The sequence below is a fragment of the Octopus sinensis genome, unplaced genomic scaffold (genome assembly GCF_006345805.1).
Source record: "Octopus sinensis unplaced genomic scaffold, ASM634580v1 Contig10816, whole genome shotgun sequence".
NCBI classification, from domain to species: Eukaryota; Metazoa; Mollusca; class Cephalopoda; order Octopoda; family Octopodidae; genus Octopus; species Octopus sinensis.
This window is the reverse complement of record NW_021832224.1, coordinates 229,417-248,619: the sequence shown is the minus strand read 5'-3', so window position 1 is coordinate 248,619 and position 19,203 is coordinate 229,417. Positions and strand designations below refer to the sequence as shown.

Sequence of the window (19,203 nt, the reverse complement as noted above, 5' to 3'; positions counted from 1 at the left end):
GGATTTTACGAATTTTTTTGATGATTAGTGGGATTACGGGACTAACTGCCGACTCGCTTAAAATAAGTTTGTAGTCTTATTTAATTTTTATTGCTCAAAGAAATAATTCTGTAAGTTTCCATAAGACCTTTGCCCTTTACATCAAATACTCCGCGAAGTTCAATCTCATATCCCAAAGTAGCCAACAATTCGGCAGTTTTTTTTGTTGTTTGAATCGAACCATTCTCTCCAGTGGAGTACATTCGGGACGCAACATTGACAGTGTCTCCCCAAATGTCGTATAACAGTCTTTCAGTCCCTATTACTCCAGCAGTAACCTGAAATAGTGATAAGAGGTAAATACATTGCCGACATTAAGCCCAATTGCCATCTGAAATTCAAAACTGATGACGCTCTTATTAAAATTCTCAAGACATTTCAAAAGATCAAATCCATAGTTCGTAAGGGCAGAAATGTGGTCAAACTCATTTTCATTTTCACTTCTTTTAGACTCGTCCAGACCCGAGGCTAGAATAAGACCATTTCCGACTGATTTTATTTTCTCAACGTCTTTATATTTGCTCAATAAATCTTCAAAATCTCCAAATATTTCGTGCATTATCCTCATATATTCTTTTCCCGAATGGAAGCTTTCTTCATACAGGTCATAGAAATTGGTAATAACAGCAAACATGACCCCAATGTTGTTGTGATTTCTGCTATAACTCGGATTTATTCTTAGTTCTTTAACAATATACTGTGGAATGATGTTATACAGCAAGTTCTCCATCTATAAACGAAGGATTAAATTTCCAATACTTCGATTCGTTTTTTTTCAACATCTTTCTGACCTTTAACTGCTTTATATTTGCACATTCTTGTGAGCATCAAAAATCTATCAATCTTCATGCTGATCATCACTGCAATAAAAACAACAAATGCATTCCCCAAAAAATTGCTTGCGTTTCTATGCCGTGAATTCACCAGGATTACATTTCAGTGAATTCTGATTTGTTTTTATTAATCCGATTCTCCAAAAAAATGACGTACATTACCCCTGGATGTAATTTAATGCCCTAACCATTCACCAAGACGAATATAGTTTGCTGAATCCACGTGGTCTGAGCAAAACAACATGCATAAATTGTAACTATTCTACAAATGAAACTTAGTTGCAGTGGATCGTGGAGATCCAGAAAATATTGGAGTATGCATATTTCAGATGTTTGAATTATGAGTAAACCAGCTATTATTTGGTATGCCACAAACATGTGCTTCTTGAGGGGTCTTAAAATACGAATATCTTGCTTAATCGAAAATATTCCAATGATGGACTAACAAATAAAAACAGCAGGAAACATTACCGAATATAAAACAAAATTGATTCCAATCAACCAATATATTTTGACCGAATTTGTATAAATAAGACTGGCAATCATTATCATCAGAGAAATTGCAAATGAAAATATTAATTCCTTTCGAAACTCATCTTGAGAGACATTTTGATAGGCATTATTTTTTCTTAAATTATTCCTAAGTTTTTCAAGAGACCACTAATCAATTTAAATCGTAAATATAACTGGATATCTGTATTTTTTGCTTATTTTCTCACCAATGACATAACTTTCTTGCATAACATTGTTAATGTCTATTGAATATTTAAGAGTTGGCTTGTCTATCTGTTAGAATTATAAATCATAACCGAGATAGGAAAAACTCTTAAAAATTATGTATTTTTCAAGTGAATATTTCTAAAACTTAACATTACTTTTAAGTACATTATGCTCCATTTGTATATTTACTGTTCCAGTGCTGTTTTTCCTATTTAACACAAAGTATGTCTGTAACACTGAAATATTTAGTTATAAATCAAAAACTATTTTTTTCCGCAAAAGAATTGATTTTGTAGACCCCAGTTGTTTCGTCAAAGACTTCTTTTTGGTATTTATTTTCGCTAATGTCTGCAATCATGCATAAACCATTAACCAGCAATGGGATCTGACAATTCAAACTCATATAAATTTTTGACTTCATTGTAAGTTGTTTCACTTATGTGGATAGAATTAGAACGTCCCGTTGACTCCATAATATTTGCCATAGTCACGTCGTTAGACCACACGTCAAATTTGAAGCGAATTGTTCCCACGATGCCATAAAGGACGCTACCAGTATGGATTCCAATCCTCATCGCAATCTAAGTTAGGCATTTCATATTTTACATCCTCATTTTTGTTTTTTGCAAAACACTTGATCACGTCAATCATTTCAAGTCCTAACTCGACACAACAACGAGCATGGTCAACTCTGGGCTCGGGACATCCAGCCACGCAATAATAACAATCTCCCAAAAGACTGATTTTTTCACAACCAATTTTCTCACACAACAAATCAAATGTCCCAAACAATTCTCCAAGCAATTCAACCTTTGACATTTTACAGTTTTATACAATACAAGCTGTTCAGCAGTCTTGTTAGCACTCATTCTAGTAAAACCGACGATATCCGCAAACAGAATGCTCACATTCTTCATATGTTCAATGTTAAGAGGTCGAAACAGAGACAGTCTCTTTCTGCATAGAAAAGACACGTGAGCATCGATCTTCTCTACCTCGTTATTCCGATGATTTAAAATCTATCCAAATAAATGAGAAAGTGACTTTTTTCGCGAGAGTCATTGGCATAATAGAGTACAACATAGTTTTAACAATTTTGTTTTCGTTTTTTATATTTTGTTTGATAATAGCAATTTTTATTATCTATGGTAATTGAATGAAGATTACCTCCATTAACAGTTCCTGAATTTTTAATTTAACTGTTCTTTTGAGATAATATCCAAGGAGGTTGACACTAAGAATGAGACAAAATCGAAGTATAAGATTTTTCCAAATAAAATTATTAAAAAACAAGATCTCGTTAATTTCCATTGATAAATACATAAAACTAGAATATATCGTCGCTGTTTTGAATGTCGTTGGAGCAATAAAGTAAATCAAGATTGTGCAAAGAACCACGTTTCCATAAGATTTGAAAATTGAAAATTCTTCAGGCAAAATAAGTTCATTAACTAATATTTCGATTAGCCATATGATTATGATAATATTTGAAAACATTTTCCAATATCGTTCCGTAAATTTAGCTGTAGACATCGAAAACAAAATCACGGTAGCCAAAAGTTGGAGTGATAAAAACAAATTTATGTGAAATTGTTCCCGATTGAAAATATCCTGATAAAATATGTGTGAAAAGTCCATAATGATTAAATAAAAGAGAACTAGTTTCAAGTATATGCTAAAAAATGGAATCTTCCAACGTTCCCAATTTTTTTTAACAATGTTTATTCTTTCTACTCAAAGGAGATTATTAATGAATACCCTGGTGACTTATTTCAGTGCTGTTGTAGCGGATACCAGGTGATTCTTGCATTTTTTCAATACTTGTATTAAATGTATTTAAAACAGATATTACAATAGCGCAAAAGTCAATATATATTGATTAAAAAGCACTAAATTGGATGACGTTCTGTTTCTGATTGAGTTTGTGAGATCTTGTCTTCCTTATTGAACACTAACCACCCACATGTTAAGGATCTCAAAGAGTCTATAAATGATCAATAAAGAACATTCAATCGAATATTGACTGAGAATTAAAATAGACATTTTTTTACTTTTTATAGTTAAATCAGTATGGAGGGACAATCAATTTATTTCATAATCAGTCAGAATGCCTATATGGCAGAAAGCAAATTTGATTTTTAGCAAATATAGTTACCCTAGAAACTTAAATAATTGTAAATTTTGTTGGCAGAACAATCTTGTTTGACTATAAACAAATTTGGACAGACAAAATTTAATCCTAAAAAAGAAGATTGGAGTTATTTTCTTTATCCTTAAAAATAAGAACATTTTTTAGAGATCCTAATAAAAAGTGCCCTTACTGTAAATTCTAAAATCTAATTGTGGACCACCGGGCAACAAGATGCAATAGAATGCCTAATTTTACGATTAACTTACAAAACACAACGAAGTTGTAAGATGTTCTTAGTTAAATTTGGAGATTTAGTGAAAATTCTCAGACTGGCAAACCACTCTTAATGCCAAATAATCAATATAGGTCAATATAGCAATCACCTGATCTAAAAATACAATACAGTAGAACCTCATTTTACAAGCAATTCGGTTAACGAGCAACCATTAATAAAAATTTTGTCTCTTATGATGGATAAAAATTTGTAAAACGAGTGATGACTCATTAAGTCAGTCGCGACGGTAAAGAGAGGCGAACTGACGTTGTCGATTTCTAAGAAAAAGTACCACCAAAATCAAAATGGAGCACATAGCTGGAGTATTTGCTTATTTTATTGGGAGAAATTATTCAGACAGATAACGTTACTGCCAACACAATTGGCTGCCTCCTTTTTATCTTAATTATTGGTCGTCACCTCGCTTATTTAAATGCTCAATTTACCGCTTTCCTACCACTAAAAGAAGCCTGCGGTCACTTATTTTACAAGTTCATCTTGTAGCAGTAGAAACCCATTATTGAATTTACTGTGTTGTTTTTTGTGGTTAGCGTGAGTACGAAAAATTTTCATATTAATTTCAATGTAAAAAATTTTTTCGTAATACGAGAAACTCGCAATATGAGTTCAATCTGAAAACGATTTATACTCTTACTGCGAAGTTATACTGTATATATCTAGAAAACATAATTAAAAGAACTTTTGGATAAAATCCCGGTAAAATATAAGCATGGGTTTAACAGGAATTACTGTCCCAAAAAACTAAAAGTACATTAAATATAGAATTTATGACAAAATTCTACAGACAATGTGGTTAAAAACCACAATTTTGTCTTATTTTAAGGATTAACTTCTTTCGGAGATCGGTTTGATGATCTCGAGGAAAAGTCACGAGAGAAGTGAGTTTAAAATGAATCAGCTAAATTAACTTAAGAAAAATTGACTATTTTTTTCAATTGTGAAGAGGTATTTTTTGACATTTCAGCTCGTTTTTAATGATAAAGTCCAATTTTAAATAAACATTAAATTTAACCACTAAATTACGATTGAACATCGTAATCTTTAATTTAATATATGGTGTTTTTTTTAACGATTGAAAATGTCATTAAGAAAAGCTAACGCAGAAAACAGTTTGTCTTTAGAAAAAATCTTCCACCCAAAGACAAGTGTATCCTCACTAAAAATGTGTAATAAAATTGAGAAAATTAATTCTGACAAAACAATACAAAAATTGGAAACTGAACGAAGAAAAAGCATGAAATTAATGGATAAGAGAATAGGAGAACTTAATCAAGATTTGGAAAATATACATTTGTTATCAAGTATCAATAGAAATATTATTTTTAGGAAAACAATCATTCATATAACACAAAAACTAACATGAAAAGTTAACTAATTTTTAATTCTCGACGTTTTTTAATAATAATCGTTCTTAACTGATTTTTTATAGAGGGAATTTATTTTGTATCTTTTTTAAAGGATGGAAACAAGAAAAAAGAGAAGTTAACTAAATTAGATGAATCGCCGAGCGGATGGACAGGCAATTTTCCACGTAATATTGCGAACGATATTTGCTGAAAAAGGCGCCTCGTTTCACGACTGTCGTGACTCCTCTTCGAGATGATTAAACCAATCTGATTTTTGTACTTAAAAATAATAGTACATTTCTATTACAATCAATACCACATCGTTTCGTAATCCGACAGTTCAATTTTTTAATTTACATTATTTTCATTTGTTTACTATTTAATTTTATTCGAAATCAACCACAAACTTAATCTTTGACTAAAAAGTCGTATTTATTCCCGCATGTTCCTAAACTGTTATTCTTAGGAGCCGACTTCTCAGTCTACAGAGGACATCAATTAGAGGTCATTTTTTCCGACAGATCCAAACTATTATAAGAACTTTCTTTGGTTCCTCATTCCAAGAAATCTCGGTTTTTTTAATAAAATTTATGGAAAAAGGACTTTCCACAACTGTTGTAAGTTTGTAAATGTCGTCACTGTAGCATTTACGAACTGTTTAAATTTGAAAACATGTTTAAATTGACGTAGAGAATTAATGTACATTTTACTTTCAAATTAGTTAAATTTGAGAATTTTTCTCTATTGAGAAATATGACGCTATTCTTAATGTAAACAAATGTCCCACAAAATTTTCTCCATCAAAGGCACAACTTATTTAATCCCATGAACGAATACGCAATCTTATTGCTCAGGAGTATTCTTTACTATGATTACACAGAAAGACATAAGGTGGCGAGTTCCCTTCATTTTTGCTTTGCAGTCACAAAGAGGTCCAGAAACTTGCAAAGACAAAGTTCAATCGATGTGCGAAAGCTTGAACGAACTTTATTTTTGAATACATTCGAGGCAAACTCTACTTACTGCGAATAAAAAAAAAACCGTTGACTATTTGCCTACAGCTGTGGTCAAAAAAGATTAGTTAAGATGACGCAACCGAGTTAATGTATGTACAATTTCCTGAAATTGAGGATAACTTGGCTGTTCATGTACTTGTCGGATATTATGTTCCCCGCACCTTCAAGGGAATCTATAAATTGAGAGAAGAGGATGAAAAAAGCAAGACAGTGCGTGGAGTGCACCTCTTGTTAACTCTGACTACTCAGGATTTAGTAGGAAATTAATCAGTTAATTCGTTTTTATTCAATAAATGGCTTAATCATGATTAGATATTAAATCATTGTATTTATTTAACTGTAAAATAAAATCTCTCTTGGGACTGACAAAAAATTGCTAGCGATGGAATTTTTAAAAAAATCAATAGCATTTTTGGAATAAAAAAATTAACTAAAAATCATTAATTGTTCTTTTATTTGATTTAAAAATGTTACCTATGACAAGATTTATGTGCATTAGAGAATTCTAATCCAAATTTTTATCAAATTCCGTGAATTTGTGATTGATGGATTGATTTTAATTAACCGGATTCAATATCTGCAAAATACTGATCATTTCATTATAATTATAGAAATCAATGATATGAAATCTTCAATTTCTCTCTGATCAACTTCAGTAGTTTTGCACTCTTTATAAAATGTTTAACTGAAAATGGTTAATTCTCTTTAACCTGTTTAGCTAATCATTGCTAGCTTTAAACTTTCAGATCCCATGTGGGTCAAAAATGTTATTTGTTAAAAAAATTGCTTTATCATCCAGAAATTCATATCGAACTTTAATACATTCCATCGATGTCAAAAGTTCAGTGTCAATAACAGAAAATGTTAGATTAGATAATCTTTTCATATTAGAAAAAGTAGGATCAGTAGAATTTTTTTAAATCTTAGGTCGTTAATAAACCTTCGAGATATTTTTTCCTAAAAATAGAAGAAAAAATAAAGCCTATACGTTGCATCGATAGACTTTTATTCTCTTCCATGTAGGAAATAATGGAAAGTTTTTTTACTAATAAACAATCTAGTGCTCTTTCGCACATTAACCCAGGCCTGGTATAACAAATTTTATTTAAAAAAATAGTTTAAACAAAAAATGATTTTTTGCCAAAATTGTGGTGAGCAGCGAAGAGGTTTTACTGTATTTGATAATATATTTTAATCTTGTGTTCTAAAACAAATTTTTACCATTGCTTCTTTAAAATTTGTATTATTTTTAGGTTAATATTTTTTGAATTCCCATTTATCCCAAACGTTCAGTGGAATGGGTGACCAATGTTCCAAATATATTTCAATAGGAAAGTTTAGAAAAATTAAATTAAAGCGCTTTCATTTGAGTGGAACAACTAGAATATAAAAATGTGCATTGAATAAATATCTGTCATTCGTGACTGAACTGTCTAATATAAACAAAATAATGTCTTTGTTTATAATAAACAATCAGAAAGTAATAAAATAAGTTCTAGAATTGAAATTATGCTAAATAGGGAAATTGTATAACTTAAAATGAAACCAAAAATAATTAATTGAAACGTACCAAAACTATCTTCTAACCAATTTATAAAAAATATAGACTCCAACTCATGTTTACTGAAAGTAGCATAGATACCCTCTGGTCCATTTATAAAATAAAAACTAATTAAAAATTTATAAAACACAAAAATGATCTATGAGTGACTAGTACATGAAATATTTTTGGGAACACCAAGGGCCATTAAAACGTTGTCAAGCCATTCAAGTGGAATAACAAGAGTTATGACAACCCACAAATCAAGTTTTGACATATTTTCTGACCTGTGATATGTCCCCCACGAATTTCCGAATGATAAATAAATCGTACAAGCATTAGTCATGTCGTACAAAGCAGTGTGATCTATATCTTGTGTATACTTTAATAAATTCTCCCCAAATGTCGTCTCGTTGAAAACTGTAACCACAGTGTCTATCAAAGTTATTTTAAAATTTAAAAACTTGGCTTAAGTTCAATTATCTGGTCAACATCCGCTCGGTTTAATTTATTAAAAACTATGCTATGAAAGTAGATTGTGTTGCTAGAATCACTGTAAATGTGAACAAACGGCTTTACATATGAAATCCGAACTCCCTTTCCTACAATGAGCTCTCAAAACTAACCAATAAGAGCAGATAATTCGGGGGACAATGCCAATTTATCCGCGTTTATTTGATGGGACCAGTCGGATATGGTCAAATTCTTAAACAAAATATTTTTCTTGTTGTACAGAGAATACATAGCCCATGGACCGGTCTCGGATAACAGACTTGAATGAACTAAGTCATTAGGACAATTTAACAAAAGATAAGCAAATCAATCAATCTATTGAACTTACCATTATTTCTGACATAATGATAGACATTAACACATATCAGTTTAGAATAGATATCGCAGGAATATTTGCAGTGTCCAACACATTGCATTTGATTTACATTTTCTATGTCGGGCCAACGAAATAGTTGACAAGCCAGCAAATGGTAGGGTTTGCCTTCACTTATATAAAGTTATTTAGAAGGGATACGGTCTGACGACTATGCATTGGTAAGTACTGTCCAGACAGGTAATGGATGTAAAAAAATTTTGTAACCCATCATATTCGTCTACTAATGCCAAAAGACATTGTAATTGACTGAAGCAATTTCTGATTGGTGGATAAACTACGTGTCGGAAAAATCTTTGAGTCCAAAGTTGAAAATCCATAGTTTGACTAACAGTAAAAATTACTATTTTGTTTTAAATCATATTTGAAAATTTAAATAAATATATTTAAATAATTTATTAGTAAAAATATTTTTAAACTTTAGAAATTTATTTTAATTCGAGTCACGTGGTCTAGTATTTTGCCGCATAAAATCTTAAAAGAGAAACGACTAGTTAGCATTTCATAAACTTATTTAATTAAAAGTTTTGTTTTAAAATTTTATTTAATCATAAAATCTATAAAATACCGTTTCTTGTGGTGTTATATTGTAATGGCCACAGATAAAGCTCAAAGGTCAATTTTTGGTACAAAGCGTGATATTTTAAATTAATAAAAAGTTGGAAATATCCCCTATGATGTCACAGAGGCTAAATTAAGAGAGATATTTTCCAAAGTTGGACCAATTACGACTTTCCGCTTGGTATTCGACAAGGAAACTGGGAAACCCAAAGGATATGGATTTTGTGAATACATTGACACAGAAACTGCTCAAAGTGCCCTTAGAAACCTGGCAAATTCGGATATAAACGGAAGACCTCTTCGAATTGGTCCTGCAACAGGAGAACAACACGTGATTCCTCAACCAGAGATCACAGTTCCCCAACCTGTGACAACAACTGTCCCACAATCAGTAAAATAATGTTATATATAGTAGAATGTGCCCTCTACTGATTGGTCTGACCCCATAAAAGTGCCTCAATTAATCGGAAATGCTATCAGTTCGATGCCTCCGGAGAGTTTGGGGGAGATTTTGAGAAGTGTAAAGGTTTTTTGGATGTGGTCACTTCCAGTATTTTGCAGTGACAAATCCTGGAGAAGCCAGACTGATGTTGGTTGGAAATCCTTGTTTGGCCTATGCTCTCGTACAGGCAATGATTGTGACGAGGGCAGTCGATGTTCGGACTGTTCCTGTTTGTACTGTTTTTTGAGATTTAGTCGCTTTTTCACCGTCCTTTGCAGGAACCATTCGCCCCGCCTGCATATTTGTCTCCCACCCCACCCAAGGATGTCCCCGTAGACTACTCTTATTATCCAGAACCATACCATCCGGAGGAAATGGGGAAATATCGTGATCATAGTAATCTTGCCAAACGTAGGCCTAATAAGCCTATTTTTTCTACTTCTGTTTTAAAGGTTGTTTTTGGTGGTTTATTGGTAGAGTATTGCGGCCAGTGGTCGTGGGAGGTCTTCGGTTGATAGACGGGAGAGAGTTTTACTGTTTTATTCATTTTTAAGGATTTGGTGTTGGCACAGCTTCATGATATGTCTAATGAACAGATCGAGAGATATTTGCCCAAGGAACAAGTTGAATTGGCATTTGCAATAAAGCGGAGATGTTAAACTTGTTTTTTAGTTTAAATAAACGTGTCTTTTTTATATATGACATGAATTGAGTATTTAAGGTTTTCCAAAGAGAATTTTATTTTTGAAAATAATTATATTTTCTGAAGCATTTTAAGATAGTCTCTTAGTAACTGTGAGAATGACTGTGTGTTTGACTTGTGGAGAAGCAGAACTGATAGTGGATGGACTGATCGAATTGTCTCCTTGTGATTTTTTTTCCATAAAGTTTACTCTTTAAAAAAAATAATATTTTTTTGCTTAAAATAAATTTTGATAGGTGGATAAAACAACACCAAAATATTGAGCAGTTAAACATTCAGGCAATCGTGAGTGTCTCAACTAAGGGAGACGAGTTCATTAAAGATTTCCTTGTTAATTACAACAAAGTATTTCTAATTAAACTATCAAAAAGGTTCGATTACTGATCAAAGATTTGATAACAACCGAGTTCTGGAAGCAATTTATATTTCCAATTATTCTCAAGTCTTCAAATAAAGAAAAACTCAGCTTTGTCCTCTATATGGGAGTAAACATTAAAAATGAACGATATTAGTTATACCACGAAGCGGCTACGTTTAATTTGTTGGAAACTGTTTTATACCATCACGATGTGTGTGAAGCTGCCTCGTCGTTCATTCTAGACATCGAGGACTACTGTTATAGAACAATTACTCATTTTATCAACAAGTTTTATAACTTTTTAAAACTAGTTAGGCCACAGTCGACTAATTCTGACAAATCATGGAAAGGGGTTATTAAAAAATTTTATATTATTTTAGAACTTACTGTCTCAATTGGAGGAATTGGAGTTTGGACTTTTTATAAAATGTTTTACAATAATTCGTTATTTGGCAGATCATCTGACAGAGTTTGAGTTGTATTTATAGTTTAAATAGTCTTTCTTTCAGTTTAAAAACTCGAATGTTAAACATTCACGATATTCCGTTGCTTATGATTCATTTCGTAGAACATAAACCTTGGCTTCGTGGAGAAATAGGTCGAAAATTATTATAAATTATCAAATCAGGGAAACGGGAGATTTTTGGTGAAGACGGAAACAAATGGAAAAGACTTGAAGACGAAAAAAGAATATCAAAAATTGACGGACAAGTACAAATACATATTTGACCCACAAGATATGGTTGACGATATATCAACTACTAATGAGAAACGAATGTAGACAGAAATACGAAATGACAAATTTTAGAAAAGGAATTATAATGAAAGTATTTGTTTTCAATCACTTTTAGCTAAGAACCTTTATATCTGAACTCGTAATAGATCAGATCCCCATATTGATAGAATTAAAAAGGTATGTAGAAGAACTCGCCTTTTTCAATCCATCAACGTCTAATTCAAAAACATCACTTTTTATTGAAGAAGTTTAAGTTTTGGATGATTTTGCAGCTCCCTGAAATCAGAGAGTATTTGCATCATAACTACAATGAATCACAATGTAAAAAAATTGCTGAAAAACAAGAGCAAATTCTGTCAAAATTGGACGATTCTTCTCTTCAAAAAATAGCACACAAGTAATAGTATTTTCTTTATAGTAGTTGGATGGATTCGATTCATCTTGATGCTCTGGTAGAACTTGAAACTGAAAAATGTCCAGTTTGTGGGAAAGAAGCCAAAAAACGTTGCTCAAAGTGCCACAGTCAAGTCTACTGTAGTAGGTATGTAGATTTTGGCCGTATAATCTAGGGATTGTCAAGTCAGTCATTGGCCTATCCACAAGAATAAATGTGTTTAATCGTATCACTGTTTTTGGTTGATAATATTGTTGTTTGTTTATTTCATGCCAGTTAGAGCTTTGTGACAATGGATAGATATTTTAGCACTTTTAAGTGTCATTTAAAACAACTTATTGATTATAATAATCAGTGCGTGATGATACATTTTGATTCCTAAACTTGATTTTGAAATCGACCATAAAAACGAATAATCTACACGTCTAGAGACGAAAAATGGACAATAAAGTGCTAAATTTAAGAAATATTTCAAAGTCTTAATTTGACTGTAATTCTCGTGTTTAGTAGTTTGACAATAAATTAGGATAAATTTATAAAAAGTATTAAATGTAATAAATTCTAACCGCCGACTTGCTTATTAGTTTTTCGGCATCAAAAAATTCACTAAAAATGACTACGTTACCTCTAAACATAACTTTAAAAATTTTAACGTTAGTATCGAGGCGGGAATCATTTGGCTGGCTGATTTGAGCTTCGATTCCCACGTATTTGTGGAGTCGGGAATTACATACCCAAAATAAAAGTACCATTCTAAGATATTACAGGAAAGTAGAGACCTTCAACACATCTGTCCTTGAAAAATATTCGCTGCTCGAGTCTAAACTCCTGAATTTCAATTTTCGACGAAAAGTTGATTTCTATGTTCACTGAATCGATTTCCAGTATTTTTTTGCTAACGTGTGCTAAAAAATAAAAATTGTATCACTCCACCAGTATGTTCGATGGAGGACAGAGAACTATTTTTCTGTAAAATTATAATTTATATAAAATACTGATCATCTACGCTTCTCCATAGACATTCTCCGTTGGACGAATCTTTTAATTCGATCCAATTTCTGATGTTGGAACAAGTAAAACTTACAATTTAAAATTACTTTCCATCACTGATTAATCACAATTTTACAACAATCGTTCTTAATATATTTACCATGGTTCCGAAAATTAATAAGTCGATATAATTATAAACTATTTTTACAATAATTACTAGTAATTAAAATGTTCATTTCAATAATATAATTAATGCTTTCAATAATATATTATGAAACCCAACATGACTTTTGACCATTTAACCACAAAATCCAAAAGTATGCTTTACCATGATCACACATGAAGCCATAACGAGGTGGTGAGGTTCCACTATCTTCTGCTCTGCAATAAGTATGGGTTGAAACGGTCCAGAAAGTTTCGAACCCGTCGGTATGAGTGAATTCGATAGTGTGCATTAAAATGGATATCCCAATAAATATTTTGTACAGCACAACAAACCCGATATTGTGGTCTGCTGAACGAGACTGATTAAGTACGGTCCAAAAATCATTTATGGATAAAATCCCGATCATATTTAATATTTTTACTACCTACTCCTGTTAGGGACAGGCACATTTTGAACACCCTCAGGAAACTCCTATTCCTAGTTGTATTGAATCCGATAAACGCAGGCGTTAATTAATATTTGACCATAAGTCACAGCGGATTCAGAATAGGAAGATTCATTTCGGATATTTTCTGTTTCTGAAGTTACAGATACAAAGCACTATCCAGCAGAAATTCAAAGAAGTCAAAAGCTTTTAATTGTATGCGGCGTAACCTACTTATCGGATTCCTACAAAATTTCCTGGATAAGGTCGAGGTGAGAATTATACGGGTACAGTTTGCTAAGACAGAATTATTTGTTCATGTTGAATCGTGTTTCTCAAGGTTGTTCGAAACGAATGTCGGCACACACCAAGGAGACTCTTTCTGGCCTCTGCTGTTTGTCATCTACCAGAAAGCCGCCTTGAGAGATCTGATAATTCTCTACGATGGCTTCATCATCGAAATTATCTGTGCTGATGATGTTTGTGCTCATACAGAATGTGTCATTATAATAACCGAAAAACAAAGTTATCTCGTTTATGGCATTCTCTCCTTTACAGACATTCTCAAGGCAGATAATTAACACAAAAATCCACCAAATTTATTGTTATCAATGGCCGTTTATACTGCTTTGAGAATGTCTGTAAAGGTTTGCCATTTAAGATACTCACTATATATTGATATTCTACGATATTTTTCACAAAACCTAATATTTATATATAGGGAGAAACATTTTAGAGAGGACATGTTTAAAATTAAGAAATACCGTTAAAAATATTAAATATTAGGTAAATTTCTAAATTATTTGTATTCATACACTTTTGCGATGCCATAAATCATGACAAGGCTTATGCAGCACAAAATTTCTAAGCCCCAATACAATCCACAGCTTTTAAGGATATTTTGAAACATAAAAAATTTTTCTCGATAAATAATAAAAAAATTCAAAAAATTCAAAAAATTCAAAAAACAAGAATAAACGACATTGTGGTTTTAATAAGAAAAATTTTAATAGTGTTAATGGATTTTTTTCCAAATGTACCTCTTGACGACTTTCCAGCCATTTTTGGTGAAATTTGCAAAGATTATATAAACTCCCTTTTTATTTCAGGAACTGACATATATCACTGTAAAGATCAAGTGTGGCACTATAACATTGTCGAGGCAGTCATTTACATTAACGAAGGTGCCCAAAACATCAAATACACTCACCCATCGACCATAAAAGCCTACAAATTCTACAATTTAGTGACAGGAAAAATATTTTGCCTGTTTGAACTTTTTGTAATCAGTGCCCTGCTCATTTCATTGCTATTCCGAACGTACATTGTGGACGTGCATCACTACGATGTGTGTTTTATTTAGCTTATAGTAGATAATCGGTGTGATCCAGTTTTTTCCGCTGTGTTTGTTGGTGGCCATTTATTCAGTAAAAATTAAACTTTTGGGACGGAAAAATATTCATAGACGAAAATGGTGTGTCATTCTGGTAAAATAATTTACACATTTCGGATTTTGATACTTTTAGCAATCATTTTGGAGAAATTTGTAGACATTCTTGTCGGAGTTTACGACAATCAATACCTTCAGGGATTTTTGCCTTTATTTTTGCTTGACTCCCCTTACCTTACGAGCTCTAGAAGGTTTCGAAGGTTTTTTTCTTGATAGATTTATCCGACAATCTCTAAAAATTTTTCCAAAGTTTTTAGGGATCCTTGTTCTTACTTTACTTATAATTTTATTTTATTCTGTTTTAGGTATTGTTTTTAACATCAAATTTTTAGGCTGTGCCATGTTCAGATCAGTCCCGGGGGATTTTGTTTGTGTTTTTTAATTTATTTTAGTACTTTAATTCTTTTATAACAAGTTTTTACAGCATGTTTGTACTTTTTACAACATCAAAGTCTTTTATTCGTTTATTTTTTAGTTCTCCAAACGTGATAATGGCTGCTTATCATTATTCGAGGATTTCATTCGTGTTTTACAGTTCTTTCTTGATTATCTGCACATTTGTCCTCATGAACATCGTATGTATACGTGTCCTTAAATTCCCAGTTCCTGGCAGTCACATATCAGCTATACGCCTTCGAGGAAAAGGCAAAACTTAAAAAAATTATTCTTAAACAGCGACAGTCCATCCGAGCTGCCCATTCCTTGCTTGTATCTCGAAATGTATGCTTTTTTTCAAATCCTTAGTGCCCACGTGGAATCTCCAAGGACGTCTTCCAGTGTTTTATGTCCGAATACTGTGGAAAATGTTTGATTGCACTGATATTTTAGCTTTGTTAAAATCTGCATCAATGTTTGCGTTGATAGACCAGGAAGGAAAGAACTATTTGAGTGTCGAGGATTTTTATGACTTTTACAACTGCAATGATATTATCTGGGTAGTCTTTACTGATTATTGTAGGAAAAAAAACTTAAAACACCCAAAAAATACTCAAAAATTAACAGCAGTACTAATTTTGCTTACATTCCAGCAATAATTCGTCTACAGAGTTCACTTAACTACAAATTGACAAAATGTTTTTTATTTTCAATAATGACAAATAGACGGTATTATAATGGCCAGTTGTTTCTGTCTGCTGTATGAAATTGCCAATCCGAACTCAAAATATAATATTGGATTATCAAATTTGGACATCGTTTTTACAACATGTATATTTTAAATTATTATTTTTAGTTTTTATTTTGGAATCGGCCATTTTTGGACTAATTTTGGGTCGTTCTTTTTATCTAAACTTTTCAAATTTGTATTTTTCAGTTTTTATATTTAGCTGTGATTTGTGCATAAATTTGATTTGTTTTATTTCATTTGGAGCTTGGATAAATCCAGATTTGTCTGTCCTTAAATATTTTGCAATTTTACGTTCTTTGAGGTAGCTTTATTTTATTTAGCAGACTTCTTAACACATTTCAAATTGTTCGAGACATTTGTAAAGTTATCGAAAAAACAATCGAGCGGTCTCTTAGGTTTGTTTCAAAATTTTTCAATTTAGTGTTTCTATAACAGTTTTTTTGATTTATTTCTCATTGGCCTACTTTGGAATGCAGCTTTTTGGGGAATATGATTTGACGAATTGCTGCAAGTTAGATTTTTGTCATCAAATTGCAGAGGGACTCAATTTGAGGGAACTTATGCGAATGATTCAAATGCTACTTTTCCTTCGTTTTACTACGACAACAATTTTCGATCGATTTTTTCTAGTTTTTGTATTTTTTTGTTTCTATTCATAATTTTAGTCGTTCTTTTTGAACTCTCGGTGGTCAACAATTGGTTCATAACTATGGTCAGTTTTCATTTTGTCATTATCAGGAAGGATATGCCACTGCCTTCAGCGAATGGTCGAGGATTTTTTTCATGTTGTTCTACTTTTATTCTGCCGTTGTGTCAGCAATGATGGATTTTATTTAGATTTTGATAACCATGTCTGTGGCCTACATTATGGAGGCTTTCATCTTTGTATTTTGTCGAATCAGAGAAAAAGTGAACTTTGAAAGTTTTTTTATTGATTTTGAATATTTAGACACGTATTGTGTCTTGATTGATTATCCTAATGAGGAAATGGAGAGCATTAAATTGCTGTCTGAAGGACGGAGGGTAATAACTCTTGACAATTTTACTGCTTTAATTTACAGCGACGACATTTCAGTTATTTTATTACAATTTTGTAGACGTGGATTAAGGAGGCGGAGGGAATGGATTAAAGACATTTATTTTATATTTAATACTTGTTTTTAAACATTTTGTAACACTGAATTAAGCATTTTATATAAAAATAACCACAGTCGTTAAGAATCAAGAAAATCCGAAAGAAAGATGCTGCAAAATTCAACTAAACCAGCTAAATTCCAGACCCTATTAAATGAAAGCCTGATTTATACAACTCGATCTCCACTAAACATAAAAAATTGAATTTATAACGATAAAATTGACCTTAATATCGAACATTTAGAATAAATACAATCATGACGTCATTTTTTAATAAACCTAGTTAATACGGTATTGTTTAATGCCACAATCAAGTTAGAAAATAAGTCCGATTAGTAAATGTTAACAAATTAGAAGATTATTCACTTTGAGAACATAGCAATAAAATTCTTAGACGAAATTGATTTTGGTCTTTCAATAGGAAATCCAAGAGCCCGTGACCATATTAACTGAGACATAACTCCCAGTGCTCGAGACACTCCAAACAGCACAGTATAATAGTATATCTCAGTCATTCCAAAATGCTGCAAAAGACACCCACTGTGTGAATCCACGTTAGGAAATGGATTCTGAACTTTCCCCAACTCTCCCAACACCCTGGGTACCACCCGGTACAACTGAGCCACCAAATCCACTAAGGGATCCTCCTTTATGTTGGCCTGGGCAAACTCCTGGAAAGCGGTAAAACGCGGATCTGTCTTTCTAAGGACTGCATGTCCATATCCAGGAATGACTTGTCCTCTGGCAAGAGTACTTCTTATAAACTTCTCCAACTGGTCATCCGTCATCTTATCACTGCCCATCTCCTCCCGCAACTTGGTCAGATAGGACAGAACCTCCTGACAGGCCATTCCGTGCAAAGGACCAGCCAATCCATTCAAAGCTGCCCCAAAACACAAAAATGGATCAGAAAGAGCACTTCCAACCAAATGACATGTATGTGCACTCACATTCCCCCCTTCATGATCACTAAATATAACCTTCCTTATATACCAATGAAGGGTCAAATACAGCCGCAACATATCCGTGAAAGAATCACCATAACCCAACATTTCCGCGAAATTGGCAGTCCAGTCTCCGTTTTTATTCATTTTGACTGGAGAACCTCCACGATATAGATTCCTGTAGACCATTGCTGCCACTGTAGGAGCCTTTGCCACCACACTGATGACATCCTCCAACACAAACTTGCCTATAATCTACAAAAAACACCTTCCAATGCTCTGATTTGGGGATTCCACGTATATAAGCCTCCGCAAACTGACTTTGTTGACTCAAAGCTGTCATTGCTGCACTAAATTGGGCCATTGGGTGGACAGAGGAGGGCATGGCAGTCAACATGGCCGGGATAAAGTCAGGGACCTCACATTTATCCACCAATTCCTTCAAAATCATAAAAATTCAAATTTACGCGGGAAAAACTGTCGACTTGAGAGCGGGAAGGTATTTTTCCGGTGGCTAAAAGCCAGAAAATTCCCTCCGGTTGGACTTGAGCTCCGTTGGGACCCTTCGGGAGGAGTTTCATGACTTCCGTGATTGTAAATCCACGGAATCGAATTCCTTCGTTGGCATCGAGGACTGAAGTCTCACAAACAAGTCCAAGGATCCCCTTCATTCCTCCGTAGACCTAATTATAGGGGAAATTGGGTCCTGACCTGATCTACGGTGACCTTTCCGACTTCTCGGGAGTTGTATTCTTTGCGGAATTGGAGTACTTTTTCTTTTTCTTCGATTAATGCTGAATTTAGGACTTCTCTGAATTCCTGTGGGGTTTAGGTGGGGGGATGGACTGACATTGCAGACTGAAGAAGATTTTCGGATGTATAATTCGTTAATTCTCTTTAAAATGAGTTTAGAGTAAGAAAATACTGATGTGAGATAACGAAGCCGCAACATTAAGAGCGTAATAGTAT

The 19,203-nt window shown here is 32.8% G+C and overlaps 2 protein-coding genes and 1 long non-coding RNA gene across 3 annotated transcripts; 1 reads left to right on the top strand and 2 right to left on the bottom strand.

Moving 5' to 3' along the window:
- The first annotated feature begins 9,393 nt into the window (after window positions 1-9,393).
- On the top strand, window positions 9,394-10,244 carry LOC118761223 (cleavage stimulating factor 64-like). Its single transcript, XM_036498969.1, has 2 exons — window positions 9,394-9,432; window positions 9,466-10,244. Exons 1-2 carry the CDS (start codon window positions 9,399-9,401, stop codon window positions 9,765-9,767), a joined length of 336 nt encoding a protein of 111 aa, XP_036354862.1. The 5' UTR covers window positions 9,394-9,398; the 3' UTR covers window positions 9,768-10,244.
- Window positions 10,245-17,599: 7,355 nt separating this feature from the next.
- On the bottom strand, window positions 17,600-18,917 carry LOC115228570 (citrate synthase, mitochondrial-like; the record flags this gene model as incomplete). Its single annotated transcript, XM_029799133.1, has 3 exons — window positions 17,600-18,465; window positions 18,503-18,673; window positions 18,708-18,917. Coding segments are annotated over 3 exons (1,194 nt in total), but the record flags the coding sequence as incomplete, so codon positions are not given.
- A 25-nt stretch (window positions 18,918-18,942) lies between these two features.
- On the bottom strand, window positions 18,943-19,203 carry LOC115228585. The gene is made up of 3 exons (XR_003883224.1): window positions 19,160-19,203; window positions 19,085-19,129; window positions 18,943-19,053 (listed from the first exon to the last, which is right to left on the bottom strand). It is a non-coding gene; the product is annotated as an uncharacterized LOC115228585 (long non-coding RNA).